The sequence below is a fragment of the Dermacentor variabilis genome, unplaced genomic scaffold (assembly GCF_050947875.1).
Source record: "Dermacentor variabilis isolate Ectoservices unplaced genomic scaffold, ASM5094787v1 scaffold_12, whole genome shotgun sequence".
Classification (NCBI taxonomy): domain Eukaryota; kingdom Metazoa; phylum Arthropoda; class Arachnida; order Ixodida; family Ixodidae; genus Dermacentor; species Dermacentor variabilis.
Window position 1 is genome coordinate 44459707 of NW_027460280.1, and position 13231 is coordinate 44472937.

The window sequence follows — 13231 nt, forward strand, 5'->3', positions numbered from 1 at the left end:
CTACAGATTAAAGAACTAGTCGGCAAGCTCCTCCTCTTCACAAATAGATCGCTACCCCCGTGCAATACCAGACCATGTATGGCACGGGGTAGCGCGTGTTTTTGCCTGGCGCATACCGCTGCCTGTCAACCCAACCATGGCCGAAATGGCAGCAATCTGCATTGCAGTGGAAACCATAGAACAAATTGGAAAGATTCAGCCTCCAGCCATATTACAGACCCCAAGGAAGCCCTCCACTATCTACAAAACTCAGTAAAAGCAGTCCACTAAAATCCTTGGTTTGGCGTTTCGTGGAACTACAGAAGTGCTGGCATAAAGCGCGTCTGGATTCCATCTCACCTCGAAATATGCGAACACATTGTCAAGAATGCCCACCAAGTAGAAAACCCCATCTGCCAAGGCTTCACGCCACTCAACGCTGCAATACGTCTCATCAAGGAACATATATCACAGCACCAAGATAACCGTATAGCCATGCAGAGGCCGTGCATTCAGAAGACTGCTTACACTGCACTTCCTCGTGAAAGCAAACTTTCTTGCTATTACGTCTCAGGATAGGCTGTATAGAGACAAATGACATACGGAACAGGATCAATATTTCTGCCACGCCTATACGGAAACACCGCCAGAAAGGTAAAAAACAAGACAACCTTACCTGCGAGCACACCTTCTTCAACGAAGAGAGGAAAGAGATCTTACGTGCTACCACTCCGCTGGCATAAATACAACCAACGCAAACACCAGAGAGGCATTCTCAAAGTCGTGCTTAAATACATGAAAGACCTGGCGCCTATATCTGCGGCTGGTAGGCGGACGCAATGTCATGAACGAACGAACGACAGAAAGCGGACCAGATTGGTAGGGATTCGTGGCTTCCTGCTTTCATGCCTTTAACTCGGCGCACTGGTGAGTGAAGACCCCATCGTTATACCGCGCTACTAGTCGCGTTCGAGCTGTATATACCTACCTCTTTATCCCATCTCCATGTATCTGCCCCGTGCGAGATAGTTGCACCGCACCCATTCCTTTATTAAGGTCTCTCTCCTAATCTGTCTCTCAGAATATTCTCTTACAGCACAAGCAACCGTTTAATATTCTGGTCCCGCTCTTATATGTGGCACGCTTTCTTGTCAAGGCTAACAGTAATAACCACACCCATGTTAAACGACAACTTTTGTCGCGGGATGTTTCACGTTACGTGAAATAAACCTTGGAGGCAGCTAAAAAGATTAATGTTAGATGCGAGATAGCTTTATTTCCAAAACTCCACGCAAACGATCTGTGATGGTAGAGATCGGTTGCAGCGAACCGCCGCTCGATTTCGCCTCCCTTTCGCCAAGTTGATAGACAAAGATGATAACTCCGAGGTGTGTACGATACCTGGTGTCAATTCTTGCTCCTGTTGTGTCACAGACCCCAGCAGTCTAGCTTTCTCATTTGCTGCAAGAGCCTCCCCTTAAAGGCCTTGGCCCATCAGATAAATAAAATACAGGCTATTGTGCCAGCTCACGAAAGAAGAAGCTGACAACACGAAGTGAACCAACACTTTCGACTGTTGGTGTAGAACACATGAACTCATTTTGACTCGTGTGCATACTAAGCGCATGCTCGGACAACGCATACTCGGAGCGCACACTATGCGGACAACGTCAAGGTGAAGCCAACGGAGCACTTTGCTCCTTTTTTTTTTCTAGCACCAATAAATAGAAAACATCACATCACAGAAAAAGTAGGCTTCTTTAGCGTTAAAAAAAAGAAAAAGAGAAAATCTCAAGCGAGTAAAAAAAAATGCCCCAGTCTTTGCACAAAAGTTTGAACAACATGGCCGCTTCTGTCACCATATCTGCCTTCGACAGTTCACTGTCGTCAAAGCACAAACTTTCAGCATTTGAAGGAAAGCGTAGCGTCTTCGAAGCGATTCACCACACTTTGCACTTTTTCTTCGGGTTCATTTCGGTGTTGTTGGCACACATGAAGGCGCGGGAGAAGACTCTGCTGTTTTGCAGAGCGTGATTAACCCTGTGAGAAAAGACCAAATACAAACCCGCATAAATGCCCAGGTTACGCACAATGGAATGAAAAAGCGTTTTAAGTTCGCGTTCAGTGAGCCGCAGTGAGCAGAGCCCTCGTAGTGTAAAGAGCGATGATTACGTTTTTAATAGAAGACACTGCTTTCATCAAAAAAATTACCGTGGGACGCGCAACCACTACGTTCTTGAAATGTATAAGAGGTCGTCACAATCACGCACATGAAAACTTTCGTGAGGCCCACACGTAAGACGCTTTCAGAGTTTTAATTACAAGTCACATGAAATCCTAAAGCTACTAATGCAGCCGCCGACACAAGAGGCTGAGGCTGCAGCTGGTGACCTTTCAATTCACGATGGTTATTATTAATCACGCGTTACGAGAAGCGCGGACTGAGACAGCAACGGCAACGGGTGAGCTGAACAAACGTTGCACGCATCTGTAAAAAGCGAATTTTAGAAACACTTCCACGAGTGCTTATGTCTTCGACGCAGCAAGCGCAAATCTGTAAAGTGAACATTTGCCAGCTAATGTCCTTCTGCCCAACTGGCGAGGCATACACTGCGACCGGCCCCCCGCGGTGGCTCAGTCTCTCTAATATCGATATGCTGCTGAGCACCAGTTCAGGGGGTGTGATTGTCGGCAGCGCTGGCCACATTCCGAGGGGAGGGGGAGGGCGGGGAGAATGAAACGCAGCATGTACGTTGCCACAAAAAATTGGATCGGTCGTTTCTGAACCCCCCTCTGCAACGCAATGAAAAGCACTTGCCACTATAATGTGAATACCGAAAAGTTTCCATAATTGATTTTAGTTAATTAACTAATGAAGCGAAATATAAGATATACTCTAAGGAGCGCCACATGACTGCAAACCATGTTCCGTTGGTTCCATTCAGCTGTGCCTAACCACTTTTTTTTAAATCCGTGGTTCAAGTTACCTGAAACACCCGGCGTGGTAGAGGCTGGAAATGCGAATACCAGGCTTCGTTGTCGCGCTATGGAGGTATTCAGCTTTTGCTCAGATGCCGTGGTACGTCAAATTTTGAGGTTGACTGTACGTTAGAACCCCCCCCCCCCCCCTCCAGGCGGTCATAACAAATGAGGAGCCCCAGCTACCGCGTCTGCCACAGCCTTTGGGACGTTAAACCGGCTATTCGACACTTTGCCACTGAGACAGCCACTTCTGTGCATACGCGGCACAGTCACTCCTCTGTTTAGCACATCGAAAGCATAACATCGTAATGCTTCATCTGCCTTTTGGATAGGCAAATGAGTCTTGTGGAAAGATCCTTCAAGTGCGAAGTTCCCTTTCCGAGGAGCACATTTTTATTTTTATTTATTTATTTATTTGGGTACCCTGAGGGCCGGTTAAGTGATTACATGGAGGGGGGTGGTGGAAAAGGTCTAGTGTAAGTGCTATGTGTACATTGTAAATACTATAGGAAGACGTTAGGTACAAGAACAAAATTTAAAAACACATGATCAAAACGTCGAACAGAAACAAAGAAAAAGGAAACAGAAAAAGAAAGGACAGAAAGAAAGTAAAGAGAAACTGAGTTTATCCAATATCTGGTAGTGGGACAAACGCAAACGAACTCAAAACGCGATGGACATGACCAGTCCCCATCAGAACATGAGTTTAAAAATACAATCGAAGGATGAATTACGTAAACAACCTACAGTACATATCAGATGAAACGGAAGGAATGTTATACAATGCTAAGCACATGAAAATACTGTTAAATATTCAAGCATACATACGGGTCCAGGCAGGTTGATACACTCTAAGAAGGTTAGCAGTGCTACATAAAATGATGATGATTCCGTAAGCGAGACAATGCTTGAAGGTAGTGAGTTCCATTCGGCAATAGATAAAACCAGAGGCGAATGTTTATAAGCGTTAGTCTTTGAAGGTACTGAATTCCATTCGGCAATACATAAAACCAGAGGCGAATTTTGATAAGCGTTAGTCCTTGAAGGTAGGAAGTTCCATTCGGCAATAGGTAAAACCAGAGGCGAATTTTGATAAGCCTTAGTCCTTGAAGGTAGTGAGTTCCATTAGGCAATAGATAAAACCAGAGGCGAATTTCGATAAGTGTTAGCCCTGGCGAATATAGCACTTACTTTATGGACGTGGTCTGCGCGAGTGGAGATGAGAAGAGCGGGAAGAATGTGGGCTCGAGCAAATGCAATGTTGCTATGGTAAAGACTATGGACATTAGGCTTTCTTTACAGGTTCCTGCTACTTTCACGTAGGGATGCGAAGTTATCCCCTTTATTTTATTTTATTTTTTCCATGCGCTTTACTGATAATAACGTACAGTGTCGCTGTAGCCATATAGGAAAAGTACTGTATCTGAATGCGTTTCTTCGAAGAGAGTATTGTCGGACGTCCAGGAGTTCGCGGTGCTGAGCGAACGGTTTTCAGACTTCTGAGAATTAATATAGCGTACACTCAAGTCTTTATCGTGCGCCATCTTAAAACCGGCTAATGGCAAAAGAAAAAAAGGTTCCGTCGCACGCACTGCTATTTAATTCACTGGCAATATTTCCGGCACCGACTTGGTTATAATTTTGAGCGCTCGTACTGTAATATGAGAACTACAGTGTGCAAGTACAGTGGGTCTAAGTGAAAACTGGGAGACATTCCACGGATGTGTATCAGACCTCGTGTGCATAAAGTCTGGCAAAGGCGCACCAACTTCCTGCAGAAAAGGCAATACGGCTAGGCGAGAAAATGGCGCTTTCCTCCTCATCATGTAAGGAAAGTCATGCTTCGTTGCGTAGACTGGATCTTCAGTTTGATGCATGCTAATATATCCGTTCCAGTAGCTTTACCTTCATTGATCTGCGTGATGCACTATGCAACGTGCTCCATATCTTACGCTTCCGGGCCTTCGAACAGCGTGGCGGCGCCTAAAGTACCCCGCATGTGGGAAAATGAGCAGCGCTTTTTAGGCGAAATGAGCGCCCTTTGTCGAATTGACGTCGTATGTAGCTTCTCGAAGTAGCTCATAGCCGCTGTACTTACGCGTCTCATGACGTCTTCAGTATTGGAGGCATGTAGCGAGCGCTATAATGCACGACGTTACGATGGTACGACGCATGCAGCCGTAAACGTGACGGTCGAATAAGAACAATAATGCGGCAGGCCGAAGCGAGCCCAGAAGAGCTCGTACGTTATTACATTCGTTTAGAGGTTACGGTGGCCTATCATTCTACCAGCGTAGAAAGAAAGCTGAATATAAACCGGTGCGAAGCGAAAGAGAGTAAGAGGGTGGAAGCTCTGCAATTTGCCTTCCTCACTTTCGCGTGGCGTCCGCATTCACTAATGTCTTCGCTAAGAGCATCATTTAGCGTTCACATATTTTTCACATGTTCAACAGCATACGAGACCCGCTTCGCTTCTAGCAAAAGTAGCTTCCTCATCTCCGTTTCGCGGATATTCCCGGACCGATCTTCCCCATGCCATTTTCATCTATACCCTTGTACAAATACGAACAAAACCACACGTCCAAGGAGATGTACTGCTACAAGTGGTACTCTCCCCAGAATGTAACGACGTGCGAGTGACTGTACAAAGGTGTTTCCGTGTTAAACTTGCACGTGGATTTAAGGTTTCAATTAAATACAATGTTAAGTTCGGCCTTGTATATATGATATACGCGACGTTGTGCAAATTCAAGGACTCACTCAATCGATAATTTACTCAATCGTGTCAACCACTCTCAGTCCCTGCATGCGTCAGCTTGACGGTGGTTCAGTGAGTATTATGTTGGATTCGAGCGGTTCCTACCACACTCCAATTAAAATTGCAGTGATGCCGAGAACTCGTGGGATTGGAGCCAGAGAAGGCCTGCCCGAGCCGAATGTTCAGCTGCTACCCGAGAAATCGGACAAGCCACAAGCCACGAGAAATCGGACAGCTTCGAGCTACTACTCCCAGCTCGAAGCTGAGAGCGCCTCCGAGCGCTCTGAGATGGAGCGCGGCGCTCTGAATGAACCAGTTGAATGTGCTCCGAGCGCTCGATATCAGCCAGCCCAAGCTAAAGCACGCCACCAGAGTGTTCTAGAATGCTCCAGAGCAACCAGTGAAATGCGCCATTAGTGATAAGTCGAAAAGCCGTTCGGCCTTTAGTCGAAAGCGTCGAACTACGTCAAGTGATCCGTCCACTGACCCCTGGTGCTAGCGAGGTATCCCTCCTCGGGTACTAGACAGCACTCGTTATTTATGGCCCCGTCTCATGAGCAGTGCTACCATATAGAAAGCAGCGAGCGGCTCGCTGCTTCATACAGACATGCCCGTAAATTTTGGTCCCGTGTGACTTGTGACGCAAACAGGTAAGGCCCGCAGCATTATCTGGCACGCGTTTTCCTGCGCCAGACATTACTGTGGGTTCTGCGCCATAACTGCCTCGTTTGCGTGCGGCCCGTGCCTGCGGAACTTCAGCGATTTCGAACAATTGTTAGATTCTGAGGCAATTGAAGTAGCTAGCTGAAAATTTGCACAGATATGGTGCATACTGTAGACAGTCTCATTTTCTATGCCCTCAGGTAAATAGAAAGCGCACAAATAATGACTAATTTTGTCATAAGTGCCCAGCGAGCCCTTTGCATAAAATACGTGTTTGGAATTTTCAAACGTTCGCTGTAGTCTGAGCCCTGTGGGTGGCGTACTGAACCTTTGCAGAGACATTTAGTGTGTCATATGGACAGATTCAATATTCTTTGAGAAGTGCGCTCAGTTTATTGAAACGAAAATTAATTATTATTGAATTTATTTTAAGCGCTCGGCGAGCAAAATATGTTAGGGGTTTGAAAACGATCGCTGCGGGACAGAACAATGTAAGCATCCGGCTGAAAACTCGCACACATTTACCTAAATCCCTGTAGGTTCTCATGTAAGCCTTTAAAGTTGTCTCGTAGCGATAGGAGCAACTAATGGCACATATCACAGAGAAGTATGCGATGGCGTGCCTCGTAGTGGGCACGGCGCTGGACGTGGGGGCAAGGGGGGGGGGGGGGCAGCATGACGCCAGCTGCTATGAATAGAACGGCGCAAAGTGTTCGAGCGACGGTGCCGCGCCGCGAAGTGACATATGACGCCAGGGGCTCAAAGAGGTGTGCACCGCATGTAGCGCAGAACGTTGGCGGTATCTATATGACGTCGTCATAGGCGCGTCACGCTGTGGATGCAACCAAGCGCACAAGGAAGCGGAACGCCAGGGAGGCGCAAGAACAAAGACTGGATAACTGTAGAAGTGAAAAACTTGCACAGAATCTAGTTAGTTCTAGCGCAGGAAAAACGACCACACACACAGAAAGGCACACAAGACAAAGCGCTTTGTGTTGTCTTATGTGCCTTTCCGTGCGTCCGGTCGGTCTGCCTGTGCTACAACGAAGTAGAAAGTACCACATATGCCAAGAAGCCCGTATAGCTATACCCTCATGATGCGGAATCTTTGCGTATGACAGGCACGAAATAGGCGCAAGATTTACGCAGCAATAAGCAATGCGTCAGCAGTATCTCTTGTAGCGCAAAGTGGTGACCCAGTATTTCATGCGTTTTCTGAGAAAGTCGTGTTTTTCTTTCGCGTTTTTTTTTAAATCGCCGCTCGCGATAACACTGGCTTTTGTGTACTTCGGCACTACGCTGTATTGCCCAACAAGGAGGAACTACATGCACCTTTGCGCATGCGTTTTGTTTTTGCTTCACTGCCAAGAACTTTTTATGATAGGCATTTGCTCAAACCTTTTACTTCAGCCACGTCGAGCAGGTCGCTTATTCCGCCGAAGCCCTAACTACAATGCTCGAACAGTGCGTCATGAGTGAACAAGACGCGTGTACAGAATGGGGTGCTGTGACAGACATACACAACTCATAGCACACTTCGCGGCATGCAGATATTACGTATTCATCATTGTCGCTCTGATTATACGCATCGAATTGGTTGTTTGTTACGCACGTTTCCACCGTCGCCTTAAAACCTCGAGCTTTGCTTCGTGTGACAGCCTAATACTTTGCTATCGCTGTCAACGTTTTGCCTATTGGGCGAAACTGCGTTTTTTTTAGCTATACCGTAATCCTTTACGGGCTAATCATGCCCGAGTGTTGCAGCGCTATGTAATTGCAGCTGCTTACAGATCACCCATGTCCGGCGCCTGCCTAACATGCCCTATGCTGGCGAATTTCCTAATCTCAGCACCCCATATGATCCTCCACCAGCTACGTTTTCTTCCTTCCGGTATTGGCTCTTCTACTCTAAGGGCCACCGTTTCGTTCATATACGAATTACGTGTCTTGCCCTTCCTTGACTTCCTGTTAGCCTATATTTATTTATTTATTTATTTATTTATTTATTTATTTATTTAGCGATACTGCAATCCCAGGAAGGGATTTTCGCAGGGTGGGCGTGCAGGTACAAACACTGGTCAAATATTTACAAAAGAAGCAAGAAAAAAACATATCATTTTCATTTCCACTGATTGTTGTGCTGTTCCCAATTTCCATTCATGCTTTTCGCTAGTAGGCTTCGAGCCATACGTGAGCATTGGCAGAGTACATTGATTACATACTTTGGAGGTTATTGGTGAGCTGCTACTCATCACGTGAGGATATCTGCCAAATGTAATAAAACATACGGCTCACCGGCAATTGCGACTTACCGATAACGTCGCGGATGTGATGCGCTAATGATTTCATCGGCCAGCGCAGCTTCTTGGGAAGTCACCTCGCATTGGCTCTGAAAAAGAGGAAAAGCAAATCAGCGCGCTCGTGAAAATCTAGCAGCCTAAGCTGACCTTCAGCCGAAGTACGTAGAGCGGATTGGTACGTAGTACGTAGAACAGATCTGCTTTAACATTGCAGGTCAGCACGATAGCAGGTTACCCACTATACACGCAATACTCAATCAGGGCTGTATTCCGTGATTTAAACGTACAGTGGCTCATAACATATGCGGTATGCAAATGACGAGACTTGGACATTCAATGCCAGTGTGTGTCCAGCAACTTGCAATGCCTTGATGTGGCAGCCGACATAACGGGTGTAGGAAATTGTATGTTTGTCCTTACATTTCGAATAACGAAACAACAGACAAATTGTGCAAAACGAGAAGTTTACTTCAATAAATTGTGCACCACGCATAGTGTTCGGTATACTGTACGTAGAATACGATGCTTTCGTGCTCATTAGGAGCCACGCAACTTCTGTCGAAAACGGAGTCACGGGTGCTTTATTGGACAGAACGCACACTTTCTTCAGTCATGCTACGACACAAATCTGAGTAGATGAATGGCTTGTAGGTGCGGCTGCGGCTACAGCTTCGCTAGCACATCGGCATCGTTGGCAGCAAAGGACACTCAAGGAGTACGTATAGTATTCGAAGGAAAATTTTTCAGTGCCCTAATCTTAGCATTTCTCTTTAAATTTTAGTTTCGTCATAATCAATAAACGAGCTCCCTGCGCAGAAGACCCGTTAGCACGACAAGGTTGATGCTTTTAGAGGTTCACGTGGATGATTCGTTCGAAAGATATCAAAGACGGCACATGGAGTTCGAAGCAACATGGGAAAACGTGTAGGCACTACTGTTTTTCCGACTAGTCAGGGGTAGGAACTAGCAGATACCTTTACAGTAATGACAGTTCAACAGTTGTCATTTCTTCTCCCTATAATAGAAGAACTAGAGAAGTTGTGACGTACCTTCATTAAGCGCGGCAGGGGGTTACATTATAGCGGATTGCTCATTCCCATATTATTAAGGCCATTTCATCGTTTAAACCTCCACAGCACGGCTTCTGCGCGACGTAATTCAACAAGACTCAGCTAGTGTCTCTTTTTTGTCTTTTTTCATCAGTTACTTCCTCGTAGCTTCGGATTAGGGAGTTTGCAAAGACTGCAGTCCACCTTTTATCACACAAACTCCTTGTCAAACTCCTTTGGCACGAGTCTTTCGCATTGTCTTTCGCACGGACACTCCTTTAGACGAAGGCGTCGACGCTGGGCGACACATAACCGAGGAGTGTTTGCTTCTTCGTAGTGCTTCCTTGCGGAAAGGAAGAATCCGATCTCCTTTACGAGCCTAAACGGTTAAAGAGACGCTACAGAGAAAAATATCACACTTGGCACTAAAGTGAACTAAGAATTTCGCATAATTGATCTTAGTTAACTAACTAATTAAGCGGTATATAAGAAATAATCCAAGGAACGCCACATGACGGCAAACCATATGTCCTTGGTTTCGTTCATCTGCGTTTAACCACTTTCTTTAAATCCTTGGTTCAAGTTACCTGAAACACCCTGCATATACTGTAACAAACACTGCACTTCACACAGGAAAAATCGCTCGTACGCTATATGCTATTAATATACTCTCACAATCCACACCTAAACGGAGGATTAACTTATAATGCATCATACAGGTACAAGGAGTACCAGCTATCATTTTTCAAAAAAATGCGAAGCCTTCTAGAATTAATTCTATGTTGTTTGCATATTCCTAACGAAGCATCAAATATTTATTTTTGTTGCGATAGCAGCTGCATGGACACTCCAGGCCAATTTTTGCTGTCGGCATCGCCGTCACCATGAGGTTCCGTATGAAGTCCACGGGCGATAAAACCGTCGCCGCGCGCCGCGCGTCGTACTCTGTACGTGCGAGTGAACGCGCGCGAGGGGAGCCGACGATCGCGGATAAATCTGATGCGCGCAAGCGAGGAATGCTGAGAGCAAACGCGCCGTCTTCCGTCGCGCGAAGGACCGTGTAGGGATGGGAGAGAGGGAGGGGGGGATGGCGTTCTAATCCGGCAGCAACTTCGTAATACTTAGCACCGTCGCGCGCGCTATATCTTGAAAGCGATCTGCAGACGGTTCCTAGTTTCGTGTGCGCTTTGTTCTCGTCGCCTAGTTTGCGTTGAAGCGATAAACAGCACGAAGGTCACTTCGCTCGCTGCTGCTGCCGCGTTTCCTCACGCCAGCGTTTGACAGCGAGTGTCCGCGGTCATCGAGTGTGTCATCATCACAATTCTCGTTCATGAGCTGGTCTACTTGAAGAGGCGGACATTACTTGCATAAAAAATTGATAAACTGAAACGTATACTCGACTAATTCACAGAACTTACTAATTAAGTTCTTAACTAATTACTTTTTGGCTCATACTGCAATTTACAAATTCTAGCCGTGGAGTTCGCAAGACTGATCCATTTTGAACCAATTCTCAGGGTGGCATCAGTTTCGAGATATTAATTCCCGAAATTTGCGGAGAAATGCATTGGCGTTCCAGATAATTTTGTGCTTAAATGCATAAACGACGTTTTGTTAAGAAAGTAACTGGAACGCCAATGCGTATCTCCGCAAATTTCGGGAAAAATATCTAGAAACGACGGAGGTGTTCTGTAAAAGTCCACCTAGTGGAAATGACCATTTCGTCTGCTGCTCAAGTGCTGATAGGCTGTGGCGCCTCGCTTCTGCGGAGGCTCATCCCACAACATCCAATCAGAATTTCAATAGCAGATGGAATGAACGTGTCCAATAGGTGGACTCTTACAGAATACCTCCCCTGCTGTCATCCTGAGAATTCGTTCCAAATGGACCCGCCTTGCGAGTTCCACGGCTACAGTCTGATACAGCTTAACTCTGCAGTGAAGCCCCGCCCACGCCCTGATAACCGCCAGCCACCGTTCCTTCGCGAGCCTGCAAATAGTTCTTACTTCAATGTTTCTCTGCAACCTAAATAAGACGGTAACAAAATGAAATTATTAACGCGTAATTTTATATGTTTTCCTACGCCTATTATAGTGGAATGATGAAAGCCTAATTCTTTATTGAACTGAAAAAAAAACGCTTGCTTCGCTACAACTATATATTGTCAAGTTTCACTTCAGTTGGCAGTGAAGTTTCATGATTAAAATGGGCTCAGCAATGAAACGAACTGTACCGCGGACTTTTGAAGAGTGAAATGCTCAGACTCTAACACTTTGTCCATGTCTGTTGTACACCTCATTGCTTCCGCCGATGGAAAGACTCATCAAGAACTGCAGACGCTCCAGAAGTATCAAGTACGACGCCATTTTGAAAAGTTCGCATGACGACGATTTTGTTTGCTCGCAGGCAGAGTAACACAGTAAAACAAACCCGCGCGGTCCGCGTGCCTTGGTTACCAACTGCTGTTTTTCAAGTTACATCTTACTATAGAATTTGTAAATTGCAATATGAGCCATAAGGTAATTAGTTAACCAGTTAATTAGTGATTTTTTTAAATTAGTCGATTAGGCATTTCAATTTTTGTGCAAGTAGTGTCCTCCGCTTCGAGTAGGCCACCTCATGAACTAGAATTGTGCTATTCGCCACAGGCAACCATTAAGAATATTTGAAAGTGTTCGCTGAAACACCCTGTCTATATACAGGGTGCCCCAACTATCATGCACCAATATTTTAAAATATGCGAATGCCACGTACCTGGACAGAACCAATGTAATAATATTTGCCATCACTTGGAGATACTCAGATTATAATTATTTGCATTACACCTAACTGCACATTTAGCCCTAATTGATTAATCAACGTCTCAAATATTATAATTAGATTAATAGTGTAAATGAGAAAATTGTAGAGCACCATAAAAAACTCCCGATACAGCTTTCTGTTGCTCAAGACATGCAAAATTGCCGCGCGCCTGGCCGCTCGTGGCACTTTGTGTGTATTCGCGGGCTTCTTTCACGCCCCCCCCCAAAAAAAAAACAAAAGAACTTATGTAGAACGTATTGATCAACGGAAAGCTGTAACGGGCGTTTTTAATGTTGCTCTACAATATTATAATCGACACTTTTCATCTAATTATAATATTCGCGAAGTTAATTAATTAAGACTAATTATGTGATAAGGGGGAATGCGAAAAAGAGAAAAGAATCACGTGATAGTCGGCGTGACAACCGCTCACCGTGCCGTAGAGGAGGAAGAAAAGTTGATCCATCGATGTTTCCGCGAAACCAGGAAGTATAAACAGTCCTGGCTTGTAACCAAAGTCCAGCATGGTTTCCTTGAAGGCCTGCGTTAAAACGACAGTCGGCATGCACTTGAGGAATTTCATACGTTGAATTTATGGGCGTCAAGGAGTTTCACGGAGGCCATTTAGGATGTTGAAAACAAAAGATGCTCAGACTTCATTTAAGACCTTTGCTAATGACTTGCCAGATGCCGTGTTC

General features: G+C 45.5%; 1 protein-coding gene across 1 annotated transcript; it reads right to left on the reverse strand.

The window, feature by feature from the left end:
• Nucleotides 1-1718: 1718 nt before the first annotated feature.
• Nucleotides 1719-13023, reverse strand: LOC142566331 (neprilysin-like). Its single transcript, XM_075677254.1, has 3 exons — nt 12967-13023; nt 8695-8771; nt 1719-2019 (listed from the first exon to the last, which is right to left on the reverse strand). Exons 1-3 carry the CDS (start codon nt 12997-12999, stop codon nt 1920-1922), a joined length of 210 nt encoding a protein of 69 aa, XP_075533369.1. The 5' UTR covers nt 13000-13023; the 3' UTR covers nt 1719-1919.
• Between the last annotated feature and the right edge of the window lie 208 nt (nt 13024-13231).

What these genes read in the sequence shown, in the direction of transcription:
- LOC142566331 (XM_075677254.1), bottom strand. Translation starts at nt 12,999, where the DNA reads ATGGATCAACTTTTCTTCCTCCTCTACGGCACG. An exon ending in TCTTCCTCCTCTACGGCACG is followed by an intron (nt 8,772 to 12,966) that starts GTGAGCGGTTGT and finishes CCTCTTTTTCAG; the next exon opens with AGCCAATGCGAGGTGACTTC. An exon ending in TCACATCCGCGACGTTATCG is followed by an intron (nt 2,020 to 8,694) that starts GTAAGTCGCAAT and finishes CTTTTCTCACAG; the next exon opens with GGTTAATCACGCTCTGCAAA.